At 51.4% G+C, this 20,926-nt stretch overlaps 1 protein-coding gene across 3 annotated transcripts; it reads left to right on the top strand.

The window, feature by feature from the left end:
• Positions 1–6,020: 6,020 nt before the first annotated feature.
• On the top strand, positions 6,021–20,625 carry HRH2 (histamine receptor H2). 3 transcript variants are annotated; one of them, XM_071569843.1, is made up of 5 exons: positions 6,021–6,176; positions 11,824–11,999; positions 12,310–13,337; positions 15,342–15,507; positions 17,292–20,625. In XM_071569843.1, the coding sequence occupies exons 2-4, from the start codon at positions 11,928–11,930 to the stop codon at positions 15,358–15,360; spliced, it is 1,119 nt and encodes a 372-aa protein (XP_071425944.1). In that variant the 5' UTR covers positions 6,021–6,176; positions 11,824–11,927; the 3' UTR covers positions 15,361–15,507; positions 17,292–20,625. The 3 variants fall into 3 exon arrangements, 1 of the variants encoding a protein (XP_071425944.1); XR_011699099.1 differs by lacking the exons at positions 11,824–11,999; positions 12,310–13,337; XR_011699098.1 differs by lacking the exons at positions 6,021–6,176; positions 12,310–13,337 and having other exon boundaries at positions 11,909–11,999.
• Positions 20,626–20,926: the final 301 nt, after the last annotated feature.

Here is a 20,926-nt window from a genome sequence, read left to right as displayed (position 1 = left end):
TCTCAGCAGGTCCAACTAAATCCCACTGAAATATTTCTGAGCATATTTGTAATTATTTGAGCAGTTCTGGAGCATGCCCTGCACACTCCAGCCGGGTTTTTGTGAGGAGTGTGCTCTTCTGAGAGAGCTGTTTCCTATTTTTGTCACCACATTGAACACAGCCTCTAAATTAAAATCTTCTATTTCCAGACTATTTTGATCAACTCTGCTTCCTTCAGTTTAAAAGATACAATAAGAATAGATGAGCTCTTGCAAATTAAAAGCCTCTCTTGCTTAACAAATTGTCTCTTTGCAATAATTAATTGTCTGGAGAGAGATTCCAGCCCTATGATTTTGGCCTCATTCCAGGCTGTGTAAGAGGTTGGGGAAAAAATGTGTATTTGGGAATTTGTTGCCTCACCACGCCAGCTCTCACACTTCCAGGATTTGTCTGACCAGCCCAGAGGTGAGCCCACTCCAGGCACAGCAGTGTCTGTCCTCCATCAGCACAGTTGTCACTGAGTGCCCATCACAAGTCTCAGCTTGTGGTTTGCAGGGAGAAGGCTCCACACACATTTCACTACATGTTCTAGTTTTTGGGGGTTTTTTTGATAGGTGATTATTATTAAAAAGCAAGTTTGTTGCTCTGAACCATTATGGCCATTCCCACACTGACAGTTCCCAGAAGAAGCTCGTGGTATATCGGCTTGTGTAGATGGAAGATGTGAAAGCAATACACAGGCACAGGGGAGGCTGCTGCTATCAGTGCCTCTTGCCAGGTGCTCCAGCTCCCTGATGACTGCAGGACTTTGTCCAACCTACAGTTCCTTAAGAAATTCCTTCCAGTGCATGACTATCACTGTAGTGAGTAAGTCTAAGTTAATCTTAAATTTTGCACTCTAAGCCCTTGGCTGCTACTCCTCTTCTCAGGGGTACAGAGCTTCTATTCACATTTCCTGTGGAAAAGTGGAAATATAAACAGGTTGTGATGTCTCCTCTGTCAAAATCCCATCAGTCTTTTCTCAGAGCACATGTCCTCCAGGCCTCTACCATGTGTGCTCCTCACTCTTTTCATCTAGAAGACCCTCAGTGAAGAGAAAAGTCATAGTTGGTTTTGCCTACCCTGGTGGGTGCTCCAGGTCCTACTGCACACAGGAAACAGGGAGGAGGCTGGTATCAGCCAGGATCAAGCCTGGGACTGTGGGAATTCCCACCTGCAGTAGAGGACATTCCCACTGTGGGTCAGGGCAGAAAGTTCCTCTACTTCTTTAATGCCATCCCACTTGACATGCAGCTGCAACACCATTGCACCAGGGACCATCATCCCACAGATGCAGCCCTGGTTTTGACCAAGTTACCTGCAGTGGGACAGGAGGCAGAGTTTACAGCAGTTTGGCACAGAGGAACAGCACCTTGCTGGTGCTGTGCATCCACACCAGTGCCCAACTCACCAGCTCATGCTGGGAGCAGCTCAGCACTGCATCGGCTTCATGGTTCCTCTGCAGCCTCGGTCCTTTCAGGGCCTCCCTGTGCCCCATCTGCTCATGCTGGCAGGTCAGGCAGGGGCACAGCAGGGTCACAGTGCAGGGGCCAGGCAGGGTGGGAGCTGGTGGCAGCTGCCAGAAGCCTGCCTGGACAAGGCCTGAGTCCAGGTCCATGCCCAAAGCTCCATGCTCCTTGCCAGCCACACAGCAGTCCCGCTGGAGGGGAGCATTTTGCTAATCCTTTCATTCCTGCCCTGTGCCCAGCAGCACAGCCTCCTGCCAGCTTTGCAGGGAAAGGCTGTGGAAGCACCTGGGGCTCAAGCAGGGAATCCTTCCCTGTGAAGTGACAGGGCAGGAGCCACCTTCCAGCCCTGAAGGCTCCTAAACCACCCAAACAGCCTCAGAGCAGACACTTACAAAGACCAGACTTCCCTGGCCTAAAGCTGAAACCAGACAGCTCATTCCCACAGAAACTGGCTGACCTTCCTGACAGAGAGCCCAGGAATGCTGGGAGGGGTCTGTGCAGGGCTGAAACCTAGAGCATTCCATTCTTCCACTCTGCTCCTGGACCACAATTTACCCTCCTCCACATCAGAGATGACAACAGCTCTGCACAGCCCCAAATTAGCCTGCTGCCACAAGATATCACCCCGGCCACGACCCCGGCAGTGTTTGGAGGAGGATTAAATATTTATCTGGACAACAAGGATGTGCACAATTGCATTCAGCAGAATTAGTGATAAAGCCCATAAAGATCCACTCGTCAGAGCCATAGCCAGTTGCTCCCTTCCCAGGGATGCCTCGTGCACTCCGGCAGGTGGGTCATGCTGTGCCAAGGTTCCCACTCCCCTCCCAGCTTTGTGGTTTGGGAGGAACAACTGTCACCTCCTCCCACAGACCTCAATCAGCGCTTTTACTCTTTACAGTGAGTCAGAGAGATGAAAACCCTTGTGCTGGTGTAACATAAATGGCTCCATCCCTAGCATGAACAGCTTTCTTTGAGTGAACCTCAAAGAGGACCCTCCTTGACCCTGGACACACTGGAAAACATGAGCCTTCAATTCCCTGAAGGAGCTCCATACTAGTGTGGAGCCAGTAGCACACTCCAGGTATTTGTTAGATCTTGGAGAGTTTTGTATAACACAAACAAACCAACAACCTGGAAATAAACCTCTAACATCCTATCTTGGCACTAAGAGAAAGTTAAGAAATATGTCACAAACTGTGTCTATAGTCTGACACTTTATCACAGCAGATGGGATCCTGCTAAGCATCCTTGGGATCAGCACTGTTGATCCCCCAAGAGGGTAGGAAAGGTCTGAGCATCCTCTTCTTTTCCATTACATGTATTTCAGTACAGGAAAGGTGGTTTGGACAGAGATATTCCCCAAAAAGCCAGAATTTATGGCACACCAAAAATATATATGCAAGCAGGATGTTGCTCTGGAATTCAGCCATAGCCCAACAAGGGTCTTTCACCACCCTGGGGAGCTGTCTGGTCTGCAGGCAGGAGCAGTTCCTTGCACAGCCCCAGACTCACTGCAGATGTTTTACACATGCTTTCCCTGTAATATTTATTTCCCATGAGTACGCTCTGGCTTACACAGTCCCCAGCAGGGAATATCAGAGATTTCTCTCATAATTTATCATTTTGTTTAGGACAGGATTTCACTGGAAATTATTTGCTTATAAAAGAGAAAAGCATATTAATACATCAGGAAGGTCTCTCTCTTTTGTTTTCACCATGTATATAATCCACTGGAAATCAAAGGTTTTGGGTGATTTGAGTCAACCACTGTCCTCTCCCTGCTGGCCACAAAGTTCAGCAGCCTGTGGTGGGGTCAGTACCTTTCTGTGACTTTTTACTTATGATTTTTCCTGAGAAAACCACTCAGTACAAGTCTGTTTCTCTAATCCATGATTTTCTGCTGGAGTTCAAATGAATGTCCCTAAAGCCCAACAGGACACCTCACCAGCTTCTCTCAGCCTGCACTGTCCAAGGAGCTGCTTTGTGACCAGATGCTTTGTTTTCTGGATATTTTCTCCTCCTCTTTCCCCTTCTTCTTTGGCTTTTCCAAACCCAGATGAGGCTGGGGAAAGCAGCACAGAGCTGCACCTTGGAGCCCTTCTTGAGCTGAGCTGCCATATGTGATCTCCCAGGTTGGCTGCCACCCTCCAGGCATGTCTTCACCATCTGAGTCTTTTCAGGATCTCTTGTCTTTGCCAAACCTCACATTCCTGGAGTCCCAAATTTTCCCTGGCTCCTCTTGCACTTTTCTATTTCCTAGCATTGCTGTAAAGTTTGATAACTGTTGCTTACACACACACACACAGAGGATGTCAGAGACCTCTCCTTGCCATTTCCTGACTCATTAATGACTCCTCAGGGAATGTTCCAGTTTATGAGTGTCTGGTTGCTGCCTGTCCCATGCAGCCACGCCTGGCCGAGTTGGCTACGCTGCCTGGGAATGTGTGGCAAGTCAACTATCAGGTCTCATGAGTATCAAGTGCTTCCTCCTTTTCAGAGCTTGCCAATGATGATGTTTTCCAGTCACAGGCTCTGTAGGTATCACATCTGCCAATTCCCAGGGTGCAGATACCCAGTGCACAGAAGTCCATGCCAGCAGAAATGTCCCTACAGGGCTCCTTTCTGCTCTTGGTCCAGCCGCTTCCCAGGGCCACTGCAGCAGACTCTGCACACAGCATCTGTCTGCAGAGCTGGGACAGAGGGATCCAGCCCAGGACAGGCACAGCAGCCCAGTCCCAGCCCCAGCCACCAGCCCAGTGGCTGCTGGGTGGGTGGGTCCAAGTGTGGGTCCCAGTGGCTGGGGGAGGTAGCATAGAGGGGACAGTGCAACCATTGCTGTCTGCAGGTTGTCCACAGGGGCTGAGGGGTGAGGGTTGAACCCTCAAATCTCTCCAGAGGCCTTGGGAAGATGGAGCATGCTGAACTCAGAGTCTGCCCCATGGGCAGCAGGGACATTTTCTTGGGAGGGTTTAGAGCAAAGGGCCTGGAGAAGAAATTCTGCCCCGATAACCAGAGCATTCTGTCCTTACATGGCTCTTCCTCTCCTGAGACTTCCAGAGGAAAGATCCTTCATAGACCAGACCCAAGCGAAGGCCCCTGGAATAAATCAACACCCCAGTGACTTTAGCTAAAGCAGACATTCCTGAGCAGATTTGCATCTTGTTTGTGAGGAGGGATCCCTCCACATCCACAGGCTGCACACACCAGCCACTTGAGAAGCATCCGGCTGCCAGTTCGTGGCTCAGCTACCCAAACACATCATGGCTGCTGCTCAGTGGGAAAACTCTGTTTCCAGCAGATCACAAGCTTATTAAAGATAGATTTGTGCTTTGGTCTGCAGAGATAAACAGATCAAAGGCATTTTGGTCTGTGTGCCAGTGCTGCTGGTACCCCTGTTTGGAAGAGATGGAGGCTGGGACGTGCTCTCCCTTCCCAGCACAGAGAACTGGGGGAGCTCAGCACAGCCCAGGGAGCAGTATGATCTATCTGGTCCCAGCTTGGGAAGCCCAGGGCCACATCCAGACTGTAACAAGTCCATCCTTGCCTGTTTCTGTGGGGGAACTCAGAAGTTACTGCTGGGGCCTGAAGTACCTCACTCACAGGTACTACACTGCTCTTCCCAGACCATGCGGAGCCAGGGGGTGGACAAGCTTTGCTGTAGTTCTGCTGCAAGCCTGGGACCTGCTCAGCTCAAGAGGGAGAGCTAAAAGGGGATACAGGTCCTTGCACAGCTGGCCCAGCAGCTGATATTTGCATAGTGCTTTGAAACCCATAGATGAAAGATTTGAGAGACACGAAAGGCTGTCACTGCCTGTTTGTCATTTGGTGTGGTTCCTCCCTGCCATCGCACGCAAAGGAAACAATTTTCAGGAGTGGAGAGTGCAGCCTTGAGGAAAAGATGCCCAGCCTGGAGCATTCCTGACACAGACCCAGAGCATGTGAAGCCTCCCTCCAGCATGGTGGAGAACCCCCAGCATGGCCGTGTGGGCTTTTCCTGTCACCTCCAGTTGCACAAGGAGTAAATGTGCACCCCAGTGTCGGCTGGGCTCCAATTTCCTCCACCCACTTTACAGTGACCCCTTCTTTTTCCTTATCTCTCCCCAGTGTGACTTGGGAGCTCACATGGATTGCAAAGCCCAAAACTGGGAGTGGATAACAGCATCAGGGCTCCCAGCAGCAGGTAAGCGTGTGCCTGCAGAAGAGACCCAGGAGGGAAGAAGGCTTTGCACATGGCAAGCCACCAGCAAAGAGGGCCCTGAAACCTCAGTGTTAGTGAGGAAGGTGATGGGAGCACGCAAGAAAGCAGCAGTAGGAAGCAGCAGGCATCCCCTCCCTCCTCTCTGTGCCGGGCACGGCTCAGTGGAGCCCAACACACCACATGCTCAGAGTTCGGTTCACTTTCAACGTTTCAAATTTGCCGGATGATAACCCCGGTGTCTGAGTTCACAGCTCTGATCCCACCCACTTGAGGTCTGACTCATGTTGCTGTCACCGCTGCCTGGATATTGGTACGAGAGGAGGGAGGGAGGAAGGGAGGAGAGGAAAGGGACCCAGCAGCCGCCGCTCGCAGCACACGCTTCTGCCTTCACAACTGAGACACACACACCGGGGAAAAGTTGGAGTCAGCACAGACACTGCAGGTGCCCACCCACTCCAGGGCTGCGAGAAAGCAGCACCTTTCCCAGGTAAAGTTTTTGCCTTACTTTTTGCTTATTTGTTACACTGGTAAATTACTTTCTAGGTGAGATCTCAAAGGGGTTGGTGGGTCACTGCTGAGTTTGGGGTGTGCTAAGCACCCTTCAATGGGCCACTCGAGTCAGAGCAAGAAAGTGTCACTCATGGTCTCCTGTAGTGGCTGGAGCAGAGGACAGTTTGGGGTCTTTTTTTGGCTGTTACTGAGGACAGCTGAAGCTGAGAACATCAGGGTCAGAGGAAGAACATGGGTGGAGTGTGCTTGGGGCACAGAGGCAGAGCCCTGCCCTGCCAGAACATCTGTGGCGTGCAGCATCTCTGCCCAAGCAGCTTCCCCACAAGGTTTCTAAGCTGACTTCTTGCACTGAGCTGCCTGAGCCATTTCTCCGAGCACTCCAGCCCCTCCATCCAGCCCTCCACACTCTCACACCTGGTGGGCATCTGCTCTTGCCCCATCCCAGAGCACGGTCAGCTCTGTGGGGCAGGGTACACCCAGAGCAAGGCACCCCCAAGCTGGAGTGGGGTGAGTAGTCCCCACCTTGGGGGTATGCACTGCTCACTCTCCCCTGCCCAGCGCAGGCTTCGGCAGGAGGCTGAACCTCTGCTGGAAAATCAGGCACCTCCAAGAGCGCCCATGAGTCTAGCACCTTTGTTTTCAGTTTCACCTTTCCTGGGCACCCTCTGCAGAGCAAACTTTCGAAATGCTGACCGCTCTGCTGGGTTTCTCATACATCTTCGTGTTTCCTGCTTTCAGGGGTCCTGAACTGCCTCTTACCCACAGAGTCCTTTTCCTCTCTGGGGAAGCATGATGGAGGGCTGGCGGCAGTGATCGGAATTTTGTTCTGCCTCGCCCAACGTCTCTGCTCATGCCAGATAGAGTAATTGCTGCTTTGTATCAGGGATCAGGCTGGGATGGGGCAGAGAAAGCACCAGGCTCTTAAGGAGACCAAGAAGCAGGGACAAAAGTGTCTGAGGATGCAGCCAGGCAGGATACCATTAACCCCTCACAGCCCCAAAGGTGCAGCAAGGGTGCAAAGGGGCTTTGCAAAAATGAGACTGAAACTGTGTGCACTTGTAAGATCCAGGGTGAATTGTGTCTACCCACCCATATGAGGGCAGGACGCACCTTGGATGAGGGAGCAGCACACAGTCCTGCCCTGAGAAGCAGAGGGGAGATGAGTGGTTTCAAGAAAGAGGTGAAAACAAGGGAGCAAAAGTTCCAGCATTGGGGCTCTCTGAGCTCGAGGGCAGAGGTGTGCTGGGGGATGCTATGAAGTGCATCACTGCATGGGAGGAGCACAGCCCTTCATGAACTGGAAACTACCCCAAAACCTCACAAAAACACTTCACAGACAGCAAGGAGAGCTAGTTCCTGCACCATTCACATTTGTCGGCTTTCACATTGCCTTCAAGTCCTATCTCTGGCAAATTTGCTCCTGTCCCATGAAGGGCAGACTCTTGGCTCTGGCAGGGATTATGAAGCCCATTCCCAGGGTCCCTGCAACTCCCAGCCCTGCCTGCTCCCCACTGTCAAACTTCAAACATCCATTCTCAGATCAGAAGAAACCCCCACACTCCTATCCATCTCACAGCCTTGGCTGAAGTACCTCTCACAGCATGCCCAGATGTTTAACCTCAGGAAGCACTTGAATATAATTTTAGAAAGAGCCCTGCTGCAAGCTCTGCGGGGCCAGGGAATTTGTTCTGCTCCTAAATGACTTCTGCCAGCATTTTTCTCAGGAAGAAGCTAACACAGGAGGCAGAATAACCTTTCAGGTCTGCTTGAGAGTAGAGCCCTCCTGTCCCCAGGACAGAGCTAAAATGTTTCATGTGGAGCTTCTCCTGAGACCACAAGCAACTCTGTCAGTGCCCTTTCGGGTAGTGGGAAACACTTCCCAAAGACAGGCACTCACTGAGTGCTCCTCTCTGCCTAAGTATCCGCTCATGGTGCTGATGTACCCAGGCTTTTAACAGATTTTAAGCAAATCTCTTATGCCAGAAGTAGAAGCACAGGAAGGGAGAGTGGCCAATGCAATCCCTACAATGCTGGAGCAGGTGCTGCATCCCATTAGTGTAACTGTACAAAGTGCTGGAATTAACAATGCTGAAGGAAAGGATGCTGAAATTGGGGAGAGGGAATAAAAGGGTAAAATGCAACAGAAATTTCCTGTGAACATATAATAAATCACAGCCCCTCCCCAGAGGAGGTAAATGCCATTTTGACTGGGAATGCAGTGGATCAAATGTAAACATGGACTGCAACAGAGCAGAAAATATCTGCTCAGGCAAGAGAAGGCAGAAATTACTATGAGAATTGCAAAGAGGATAATGGGAAGATGATAGGACATTACAATGGAAGGATCATTAATGCACAAGAGAAGGCTATTAACAGAGTTCCTTAAAGATCAGCCTAGAGGTAAATTTTATTTAATGATTTTCATTAGTGGTCTTAGCTCAGAAAATTAGGGTTTCTCTAAGAAAATGTACCGGTGAGAAACTTGGCAAAAGTTTTGCACTGGACAAGGGACTAAGTATTACAGGAGACGAATCAGACGATCTGAAGATTAACAGAACCACACCAGGCTGGCACAAATTCATATGCTTAGGGCCTAAGAACAAAAATTGCTACTCTAAGCAGCTGAAAACACCATAGGAAAAATATCTGGCTTTTAGGGAACCTCAGGATGACTGCAACAAAACAAATGCAACTTGACAAGTCTTCACAGCAGAGATAGTGTCCATCAGACGACCAGCACCACTGGAAAAGGCACGAAAAGGATGACCCAGAAGTGATGCCCTACTCTGGTCCCTTTAATGTCAGAAGGGTGATTTTGAACAACGAACAGGTCCAGGCTGTGATAATGAGGATAATCAGGTAAACGTAAAAGCTGCCTGGTGAGACAGGACTGGAAGGGTATCATTTATTCAGGTTGTTGCTGAAAAGGCTGACGTGGGAAACAGCTGCTCCACTCGTTCATCAAGGAGGAAATCAACTCGCTCTGCCAAAACACAAGAGCAGAAGACACAGGTATTAAAGGTGGCTGTGAATGACCTGGGCAGAAAGCCAGGGGCAGATATGGAGTTCCAGAGGGCCAATGCTCCACGAGAAAGCCCTGAGCTGGATGCAACATCCTGGGGACTGTGTCCTGATGGCAGTGGGCTGACAGCCTCCCATCTATACCAACCCTCCAGCCTGCTTTTCCTGCAAAGCCATGTACAAAGGCTATGTTCCACTTGGGGGAATGTTTCCATTGGCTAAGGGATACAGGAGAGTCTCCCACACCTGCACTATAGTTAGAGTTGCAACATCGTACATCTGAGCTGACAGGTGGCAGAATCTGCCCTGTCCTGTGGAGGAACATCCCAAGGGTTTGTGGGCAGTCAAGCCCACACTGAGCCACCAAGATCCCAGCTGTACCTCAGCTCTTCTGCAGGAGTGGGGACACCTCTGTCTCCTTCCAAGTGCCCAGTCCTTCCCCTGAGCTAATCTGAAAAAGCAATAAGAAGCAAAACTGTTTCTGGCCAGGTGTGCAGTGCAGGTCTGTACCAGGGGCAGCCCCCGACATCACGACAGGCACTAAATGTGCTGATTGTGCCCAGAGCTGGGACCTACCAGCAGAGCCCGAGTCAGGGGCCAGCAGAGACCACACAAGCTGCAAGAGCTGATGACAGGAGCAGGTTGTTGGTGTGTGGAGAAGCAGCTACGTAGGAGGCTGCAATCCACCCACAGCATTTTCTAAGTGTGCCACTCCCCCTATAATTTAATCTGCCATTTCCACATGTTGGGAGCAATGAAAAAACATCCCTTTCACTTGGAAATACCCTTCTGTGAGAACAACCTGTTCTCCTCATTGCCATCAGTGGGCAGGCAGCGCTCAGCTTTTTCCACGCTCCTTTTGTGCATGAACAAAGAGCTTTCCATGGCAAGAGCCTGCACTGCAGCAGGAGATGAGGAATCGCTCCACACGCTGCCACCGTGGCAGAAAGCATCACATCCCTCTCCCAACAACCTTAATTCCAGCACCCAAATTCAGAGGACCTCCTGTCTGGCAATGAGTTTGCTCTGCTCAGCAAAAGGCCTCCCACAGGCTGGTTCATTGTTTGCTGTTCACTTTCAATGCCTTTAGAAGCAGCAGGAATGCGAGTATTGCCTCTAATTTCAGTGGTCCAATCCCTAGCTCTCCCCCATATGGTTCCTGGCAATCAGTGGTTATTTACTCATGCAGTCTCCCTGGTATACTCCCTCTCTTGGCCCCTATGCCTCTAACCTTGAACCAAAAACATAAATCATCTGCAGACTATTTTGACCTACTCCACATTGTTATCTTGTTCTTGCAGGGTGAGTTTAAAATCTCACCTCTGCCCTCTGACAAGGCTGCACCTTTTCATTTCCTGGAGTTTCTTCTTTTTGCTCCATCACACTGCAGAGAATCAGCTCTACTTTCCTGCACAAACCTGGGCACCACCATGGAGGGTTTCACTGCCCTCTATGGGGTGCAGAGCACCTGAAGAGCTGGGTCATGCATCACCTGTGGGGACTAGCACAGCTCTCCCCCAGCAGCACATCAGGGAGGATGGGGGGACCCATCACCCCATCCAGGAAGCTCATAGTAGGGACTACAGCTGTGGCACAAGCGGCTCCATGAGGATCCCAGCACAGTCAGTCCAGCTCCTTAGCCTGTTCCCAGCCCTCTTTCTTGTCCCTGCAGTGCCTCAGTTCCCCTTTAGGTACCTTCCTGACATCAGTGTTGCTTCCAATCACACAGGGACTGAGGTTTCCTTTGAATCTAGTAGCAGTGTGGTCCTGGAGACCACCATAATCAGCAGCTCAGAGCTCTTTTGGAAGGGGTTTACTGTCTTGTTTCTACCTCTGAAAATTGCAGCTTTTTGTTATTTATATCCAGGCAGAAAATAGCCATATAAAGTCTATAAGAGATGTTCTCTCCCTGGGCCCAGAGCAGAGTGAGGATTTCCTATACAGGCTGCAGGAGCTACTGTGGTTGGTGATGGCAGGGACCAACCCAAAGCATGGGCTGCTGCAAATCACAGTTGAAGGGCAAAGTTTAGTGAGACTGACAACCACAGCCAATCTTCAGAAATTACGTAGTCAGCACTAATTTTGCTAGATTGCATAAGCACTTCTTTCTCAGGTAAATTCTTTCCTCGTATCCTCCCAGTCTTCACTCTTATTGTAAGCCTGTAGAAACTTGGTACTGCTGAAATTCCTGCCCTTTTCTCAACATCCCTACATTACATGGGCATGCCTGGTGTGAGGGAGCCCAGCTGGCAGGCACATGTGTGTCTGGCTGCCAAAGGACTTTCCAATTTGGCTTGAAGTGGGCTGGAGCAGTTAGGGAGGTGGAGACACCCTGTTTCTGGAACATTTAAGGGGCAGCTAAAAGGACCTTTGCCTCTTTCAGCTCTGACTTGATGCTTTCATAGAATCACAGAATGGTTTGGGTTGGAAGGGATGTTACAGACCAACTAGTTCCAATTCCCTGCCATCAGCAGGGACACCTTCCACTAGACCAGGTTGCTCAGAGCCTCATCCAGCCTGGTCTTGAGCACTTCCAGGGACAGGAAATCCATAGCTTCTCTTGGCAACCTGTGCCAGTGCCTCATCAGACACTTTCTTTGCAGGTTGTCCTCGGGAGGGGGCAAAGCTCTGTCCCTGCTGGAGCACTGCTGACCACCATCACCAACTAAACATACAGAGTGCATGAGACCCCACAGGACCTGAACCCATGGTTGCTCAGAGGAAAGGAGAAGGCAGGAGAGGAAAAGGAGCAGTTGAGACCCACCCGCAGCTGACACAGGTGATCAACTCCAGCACTGAGTTCCCAGATGGGGCCAATGGGTACAAGTGAGTTGCAGGGACACATCTTTCCCTAGGCCATGTTATTTCCAGCACTCAAAGCTAAGCATGCAAAGTAACTCTGCAATGTTTTCCAAGGTCACAGTATACCAAGGGTTGCTTTGGGAAGATCTCTGAGCCTGCCTGATAGAGGCTCGCTCCAAGTAGCTTCAGGGCCAGTGAGAGCAGGACTGCTCCATCCATGCAGCTACACCATGGATCCATGTTACAACCATACAAGCTCTCAAAAAGGGTTGAACTTTCCCCTGCAGCTGTTGGTTGGGTCCTGCCTCGTCATCCTCATCGTGATCACTCTCTGTGGTAACATCATTGTCTGCCTGGCTGTCACACTTGACCGCCGGCTCCGCAGCTTGACAAACTGCATCATCGTCTCCTTGGCCATCACTGACCTGCTACTGGGCCTCCTGGTGCTGCCATTCTCTGCCTTCTATGAACTCGCTAAAGAGTGGCCCTTTGGCAGCACTCTGTGCAACATCTACACCAGCCTGGACGTCATGCTGTGCACAGCTTCCATCCTCAATCTCTTCATGATCAGCCTGGACCGCTACTTTGCTGTCACCACCCCACTCCGGTACAGCCAGGTGGTCACTCCTCCCAGGGTAGCTGTGGGTTTAGCTGTTATTTGGACTGTTTCATTGATGGTCTCCTTCCTACCCATTCACCTGGGCTGGAACACCAATGGGACAGCAGTCCAAAACACAGTTCCCATCTGCAACAAGGAGTGCACACTAGAGGTGAACCCTGTGTATGGGTTAGTGGACGCCTTGCTCACCTTCTACATCCCTTTGGTCATCATGTGCATCACCTACTACCGGATACTCAAGATAGCTAGGGAACAAGCCAAGAGGATAAACCACACATGGTGCAACACCCCCATGTCACCCATGGTGAAAGAGCACAAAGCCACTGTGACGCTGGCAGTGGTGTTGGGAGCGTTCATCGTGTGCTGGTTCCCCTATTTCACTGTGTTCACATACCGGGGGATGTGGGGGGACAGCAGGGTGAAAGGCACCCCCATGTCCATTGTTCTCTGGCTGGGCTATGCCAACTCAGCCCTGAACCCCGTCCTCTATGGGACACTGAACAGGGATTTCCGAGTGGCATATCAGCACTTGCTGCACTGCTGGAGGACAGGGAGCCCCAGGAGCTCCTGCCTGCCTCCCGTCCAGAAGGCCCAAGCCAGGGGCAGGCAGGGCCAAGGCAGGCAGGAGGGTAAACCACTGAAACTGGAGATGAGGAATGAGAAGGGGATCCTGCTGACTGATGGAGCTCTCAAGAGGTAAGAGCCTTCCTACACATGGGGCTTTGATGGCAGAGAGGAAGGCAAAGGTGGGGACCCCACATTGTCCATGAACATTTAAGCAACAAGGTGATGATCCAGCAGGAGATCCTTGACCAGGCAACTCCTGCTCTTTGCAGCCACTCAGAAATCCATCACCACCTGATGGATTCAGCTTGTGTCCCTCCACTCTGGCAGCACAGGTCCAGCTACTCCAGCTTCCCACATGTCTGGCCTCCCCTGCAATTGACACCATTCTCAAGGAACACAAAATGTTCCCTGGCTTTGCTGGGTAGTGGGGACAGTTTTGCCACTAGTATTTGCTGTACAGAATGGAGTATGGGATGCAGTCATTAGCTGAGGCTGCACCCAAAAAACAGCCGTGTCCCAGTAGCAAACAGCCAGCAAAGTTGGCACACGGCGGAGCTGCAGGGACACAGGAAACGTGACCACCCATCACAGAGGGGAAAACAGGAATGAGTCCTGGGGCACAGAGTCAGAGCACATGCAGCCAAGCTAAGTCCCTGCAGGAGCCAAGGTCTGGGTCCCCAAGTCCCTGCAGAGCAGCTCAGCCATTTCCCTTTCCAGCTGAGCCACGCAACCTCAGCATTTTGGCCATCAGTTTGCATCAGCAGTGAATTCAGCCAACAGCAAGTTCCATTACCATCTCTGGAAAGGAGCAAGAGTAGCCAAAATTAGGTTGGCAAATATTTTTAGAAATAATAATACCAATGTAAAGCTAGAGCCAAAAATTTCTTTGGCATCATCCCAAGCACATCATGAGGGTCATCCCCTCTGAGAGGTGTGGGTGCAGCAAGGAAGCAGGACGGGTGCAAGGGTCTTTGCCAGGCTGTGGCACAAGGCCTCTCCCTGGGCACCCACTTTCCCCCAGGGTTGTGCCACCCCCACATCACCTCACTCTAAGGTGTTCACTCAGCCAAACACAAGGAGAGCGGAGAATCGTGCTGTCAAAGTGCTGCTCCTGAGACTAATCTAAACTCTAAGCGGTGCCTGATAAGCAGTCCAGAAACTTTCCATACATAGATAAGGAGTCCTTTGATTCCCTGTTCCCAGTGTGCCAGCAAAGAAGCCACACTCGTGCTCTCCTGCAGCACGTGCCCTTGATCCTGCCCCAGAAAAACAGTCCCAAGCCACCAAAAGGAGAATGTAGGGAGGTGAACCAAAGTTCAGAGCCATCCAAAACACTGGGGCTCCAATGTCACTTTACCCAAGGGAGAGGGGCAGCAGAGGAGATACAGAGGGATGGATGAATGTGAACAAATACAAGAATGCAGCTCTTGGGTCTGCCTTTTCAGTTTCCAAGGAATTAATGAAGAGTCCAAAGGCATAGCATTTGGTAAATGTAGTTGTAGGTTGTATATAAAAATATATGGAAAGTGTGTCTGACATGGTGGAGTTATTTCTGCAAACAGAGAGACAAAGAGAGCTGTCCTGTTTGCTCATACGGAACTGCAGCCCCTGGGCAAACCAGAAGCTGATCACCAGGGCTCTGCAGCTTAACTGGAGAGCTGGCAATGGGGAACAGGTTGTTGGGACTTCCCTACCAAGCCAAGAGAGAGAAAAGAAGTTAAATGTCAATGACTTCTCAAAATGCTGCCTGACACAAAGGGAGAATAGTGAGATGGAAGGAGATAAAAGGGGAAGAAAAATGGGTTTCTGTTCCCCAGGCAGAGGTCAAGGTCACTGACTTCCTGGCTTTCCCCCTTCTAGCTTTTCCGGGTAGAAAAGACTCTTCTGGTTTCCCAGAGGGAAGGCTCAAGCATAGGGATATTTCTTGACCTTTCTAAATCTAGAGAGCTTCCTTTCATCCTACACAGCACCACTGCTGTGGTTTCTGCTCACAATCAGATAAGAATTGCGAAAGCACCAAATGATCAGTTATTGCCTTTACTTTCTCTCCCTCTCTTCTTAGGCCTGGTCTCTTAGACCCGTCTCTCCCTTTTCTCTTTTTTCTGTCTTCATGTGCAATTTAACCCTTTTCAGCACTGGAACTCTCCCGTGAGTCTCAGCCAGCCTGCTGCCCTAGGACCCACATCTCCCAGCCTTCAGCTCCTGGCTGCCCTCTTCCAAAATCCTGTGTGTGACATGAAAAGGACAACACTCAGCTTTCCTCAGCAAGAAACTCGACAGCAGAGGCAAAGGCTGCAGGGTGAGTACAGGGCTGGGGTTGCTTGGTGCAAGCAAGGGAGAGGCAGGTCTCCCTGCTGTGGCATCCACTGCATTTTCCCTGGTCCAGCCACCCCATCCTGATAGTACCTGGTGCAGAGGGTGATACCATCAGAGATGCATCCGCATTCCATCATCCAGCACCATTTGCTCTCCAAACCCAGCCCCAAGCCCAGGGAAGGTGCACAGGGCAGGGTACTCTCCAGCTGCCCCAGAGGTTTGGGCTTACAGAAGCACCATGAAATGCTCTGGAAGATGCTTCATCCTTCCTGTCCCTCACACACTGCAGAGGCAGCTGCACTCAGACTGTACATTTCCAGCACACTTCATTTTCATGCCGGCCTTCATCCACATAAATTGCCAGCAGCTTTGGCGGAGATGCTGGCAGGGCTCCCGAGGTGAAGAGCTGATGCTGCACCAGGCATTGCTGCTCTCTCCAAACAGTGCTGGGCTGGAGGCCATGGCTGCCATGCATGGGGATGCTTCTCGACTCCAGGGAGCCACTTTGTGCAGTGCTTCTCAGGAAGAGCTAGGCAAGGTCACTCTGACCTCCACATGCTCTCCCTCCAGTGGTGCATGCTGATAACCTGGGCTCTCCATATTGACTGTGCTTTGTGGGGAAATAGTCACCTACTTGCTGGAATCTGGGTACCTTTTGTCCCTGCTGCACACTGAGCACTTCTAACCTCAGCCAAGGTCACAGCAATGGCAGGAGCCAGTGCTGTCTGTGCACATGTGCAGCTGGGTGGGAGGGAGTTGGAGCACAGGGTCCCCTTGCCCTGGGGCACAGCGTCAACCTGCACTTCTTGGAGGTACTCTCTGTAAATCACCCTGGAAATGCCATTGCCCATCAGTGGAAGACAAAGAAGGAGAACCAGTGGCTTGGAGGCTGCAGATGCTGCTGCCTGGGGTGGCATCGCTGCTGCCCTGCAGGAAGAAGCAGAGTGAACCTCCACGCCTGGAAACCACAAAGCACACAGTGACACTCCCCGGGGCAGGCACAGCACTCACCCCCCGGCAGTGCAGATATAAGGCAGAGTCATCCCTGCTGCTGTCATTGCCCAGCGGCAGGGCAGGGGAGACACCAATTCCTGCTTTTCTGCTTCATGCTTTCCCTCTCTGACATGCATATGTTCAAAACACATGTAGTTTTCATAATGTAAAAGCAAAATACCAGCCAACCCTTGAGAGACTGCTGATCTAATCAGCAGAATAAAGCAAAGGTCTGAGGAAGAGGCTTGCAGGAGATCGAGGTCCTGGTGTAACCACAGATTTCCTCTCTGTGCCACAGGAGTGGAGATAGGAAATGTCATCTTGTGCAGGACACCTAACCAAAGAGTTCCTGACTCACGTGCAGTAGCAGGGAGGGGGCTATCGAAAAAGGAGCACCCAGAAGCAGAGCACTGTCAACCCCAGGACACCAATTTTTATCAAGCTATGTGCAGAGGCAACGACCCAGTGCTGCTGGCTGGCCCAAGGGACAGGAAGAACAGGCAGAGAAAGCTACAAAGCAAAATGACATTACTCAGAGAGGTGTTGGATGCTGGGTCTTGAGGTGATGCAAGCCTGCTCGGCTCTGCCCAAATGTCAGCACTCAGCATTTAGTCATGCTCTACCAAAATCATCCTCACAGCATCACATCATGGTCCCTCCCAGGTACAGCCGTTTAATGCAGCATCTCCTACACTGGGGAGCAGGAAAGGAGGAAGGAAATGGAACCATCTGCATCCTGCAAAACCATTGATCACTCTCTCTGTTCCCCTGCAGGATCCCTACTCTGGCGTGCGTCATTTGCTCCATCCTCAAAACTGCTGGAGAGGCCTCTGCCCACCCAGGTTTCTTCCCAGTAGCGTGGTGTATTTGAAGAGCCCTTGGACAAGCTGCAGAAGAGCCTCTCCCTCTGGACAAGCTGCAGAAGAGCCTCTCCCTCTGGACAAGCTGCAGAACCTCTTCCTTTGGACACGCTGCAGAAGAGCCTCTCCCTTTCTCTGTTGAGGCAATGACACTTCCAGTATCAAACCCCACACCAGCATGCAGAGGTACCTTAGGAACTGGATCAAGAGACAGCATATGCCCCTGGCAGGGCTGGGATAGGGATGCCATTCTCAGGCCTATGGCAGTGGGGCAGGCTGTAAGGGCAGAAGGCGAGGAGGAAAAGGGGCTGCAGTTGACAGACCAACCTAGGACGGAGAAGGGAAACACAGGCACTACTTTGCCTTGTACCCTGTCCAAGGGATGTATCCACCCCTTAGAGAGGGCAGGGGTCCTGGTAGATAGGGGGTGATATGGCAGCAGGGCTCAGCACAGTTGGCAGCCACATGTGCTGGATGTCCATACACAGGACATCCCAGTCACTCAGCATCAGTGCTGGGTTCAAAACTGGCTTCCACACTGGGGAGGTTTTGGCATCCCTGGGGCTGTCCCTGATTCACACTCCCTACCCCAGTCCCACTGCAAGGCAAAGAGGGGCCCTGGCGCCTGCTGGGCCATGGGGAGACACCAAGCAGCCAGGCTTTGCCCTGGCCTTTGCCCTCCCTAGCAGCTCAACACTAAGACTGTCAGAAGAGGATGTTTCATCATCAAGCCTATGCAGAAATTGTCAATGGTATAAAAATCAGTTTAAGACAGAAGGAAAATGAGATGCTTAATTGGGTGTGGTTTGTCCTGGGAAAAATCTCCCTGTCCCTCTGCACCTGCTCTCCCATCCCTCTGCTGGGACAGAGCCTGCTCTCCCATCCCTCTAGTGGGACACACACACAACACAAGGCCCCAGGACACAAGTCACAGCTACCCTGAGCAAGGTTTACCCTGCACCCCAGAGCATGCCTGAGGCACAGGCAGACACTGTTTGCAGGAGCCTCCGGGAAGGGAGCTGAGCCGCCAGGCCAGCTGGTTCCATGTTCTCCAGGGCTCTGCCCGGGAGAGGGCAGAGCTCTGTCCTGGCACACCTCCAGCTGCCTCAGGACACCCCTGCCCCAAGATCTGGGGCACTCCCAGCAGGAGGGGTGCCTAGATCGGGCTCCCAGCATGGGACTAGACCGAGTGCCAACACCCACGTGGTGACTGTCCAGGCCTGGGGAGCAGGGGACACCCCGGGGGGAGCAGGAGACACCCCACAGACCCCCAAGCATGGACCCAGTGCAGCAGCAGCGCAGGCTCGGAGCTCCCCCTACTTGCTGTAAGCACGGACCTGTCCACTGGCCCTGAGCTCCAGCCACGTGATGGGCATTACCCACAGCGGCAACAGGGCCCCCCAGCCCAGCACAGCACACCCAACCTGTGCCCCCAAACCCCTGACACCCCTCGAGCCGCCACAGCACTGAGTGTCAGCACTCACCACTGGTGCATCTGTGGATTTCACTCTTCTCCCAGCACTCAGTGGCTACAGGCAGCAAACACCTTCCAGAGAGCAAGGAAGGCTGAGGGAAAGGTGGTATTGCAGCCTCAGTGTCCCCCAGCACCCAGCCAGGGCAGTGCCAAGCCCCACCAAAGCATAAGTAAGCAAGGAAACATTCCCAGCAAGGTGATGCCCTGGTAGGCAATATCCCACCCTAGTCCTCCCTCATATAGCCTTGGCATAAGGAGCTACAAGACCCCTGGGCTGAGCCCTCTGCAGCAGATGGAGAAATTGCCTCATCAGCACTTTAAAAAGGAGCATGAGCTGAGTCCTCACAGCTGAGCACCTGGAGGACTTGTCTTCTCCAAACAAACCAGGCAGGAGCAGCCCTGAATCGCTTGTAGCATTCATTCTCCACTCCAGTTTGGGGAGGAAGAACTGGCAAACACACACCCAAACCCCTGCCACCTATGATAACAATTAGAGACTTATCTGATTGCAAAAATAATTGCAATTGAAGTGTTTAATTACCATACTAAGCAAGAAGAGCCACTTCCTACTGCTCCAGTAGCACTCCTAATCCATCAAACAAGGTTTGGGGCTTGTTTGGGTGCTGGGCTTTTTTTTTTTTCTTTTTCCTGATTATTAGATTGCAGCCCCAGGGGATAAAGAGATTTGCTAATTAGGGTCTTGGAGAACAGCTACCAATTCACAAACACTTGCTTTTAATTTCAATACTAACGAGGCTGGAAGGAGGAGAAATCCAAAATGTGGAACATCTGTGGTACTTGCTGCCTGCAGTGTTACTGTCCCCATCCCCTCACCACCATGACACCATTCGTGGACCAGCCCAGATACCACGGGAATGGGTTGGCTCCATGCAAGGCAGGGTTAAGCTGCTGCTCCAGGTTGCTGCTGTCACTGCAGCCACCATACAAACTAATCCCAGCATTGATCATCTGTCTAATCCCCTCCGGGACCATCGGCTTTCTCAGTGACGGGCTAATCCTGGTCCTGAGGCAGCAGTTCCATCCCCTGGGGGTGCAGCAGCAAGAATTTCTCCAGGTGACATTTGGTTTTGTTCTCCTCTAAACTGACAACAAAAGGGAATTTAATTCTCTCTCCAAGCAGCAATTCTGGAAGGGAAGAGAAACTGCTTAGGAAGCTCCTAACCAACATCTGCTCTCTCAGATAGGAAATATCCCCCTGCTAGTGAAGAGAGCACAGGCAGGGATGGCTGCCAAGTTTATGGGGACAACCCCATCCCCGTGTCCATGCAGGGGACACAGGAGCTCACACTGCCCTATGCAGAGGATGTCATCCTCACCTTGCTCCGCCAGCCACCCCAGGAACCCACATTGCTTGGCTGGGCTTCTCCCACTAAACCGCCCTTTCCATCCTTGCCGCAGCTCTGGGTAGGGTCCAAAAACATGTAAAGAGAAGATGTGGGGAAGAAGAGCCGCACACAGGAGCAGCTGCAGGGCATCCAGGCATCCCGTCCCTGAGGAGTGCAGCTGAGATGTGGTGGCTGCCATGGGCCAGAGGCAAAGGAGCGCTTTGTTTCTTTTAGATAAAAGAGAAACATCAGTAGAATGAGAAAAAAGTGTGTTGGTTTTTTGTTGGTTTTTTTTCCCAGGCTGTCATGTGATTAAACACAGAGGAGATAGAAAGGTAGAGAACAGCTCCAAGCAGTCAAAAATTAGAAATTTTGTGTTAGAAATCTCAGGACTGGATTTTCTGGAATAAAATACATTTTTGGGTCACTTACCAAACAGTTTTGGCTGGGGAATCAAGACCCTGGAAAGGTTTTGGAATCCATTGCCTCCTCCCAGATCTAAAAAATACATTTCCATGCCAAAGCATCTTGAAACCAAGGATAAGCACTCCCTTTCAGGCTGAAGGAAATGACCATGGGGAAAGCCATCAGGCAGTGCTGAGATGTCTTCCTGGCCTGACCTAAGCCCTTCTCACCCCGCATTTCCTGACTGCCATCAATGCCATTTTGGCAGTGCTGGAGGCTCAGGGGAAGGTTGATCCCGGCCACCGTGGGATGGTGGCCATGGGA

This window comes from Pithys albifrons, chromosome 15 (genome assembly GCF_047495875.1).
Source record: "Pithys albifrons albifrons isolate INPA30051 chromosome 15, PitAlb_v1, whole genome shotgun sequence".
Taxonomy (NCBI): domain Eukaryota; kingdom Metazoa; phylum Chordata; class Aves; order Passeriformes; family Thamnophilidae; genus Pithys; species Pithys albifrons.
The sequence above is the reverse complement of the archived record's forward strand: the minus strand, read 5'-3'. Positions and strand labels throughout refer to the sequence as shown.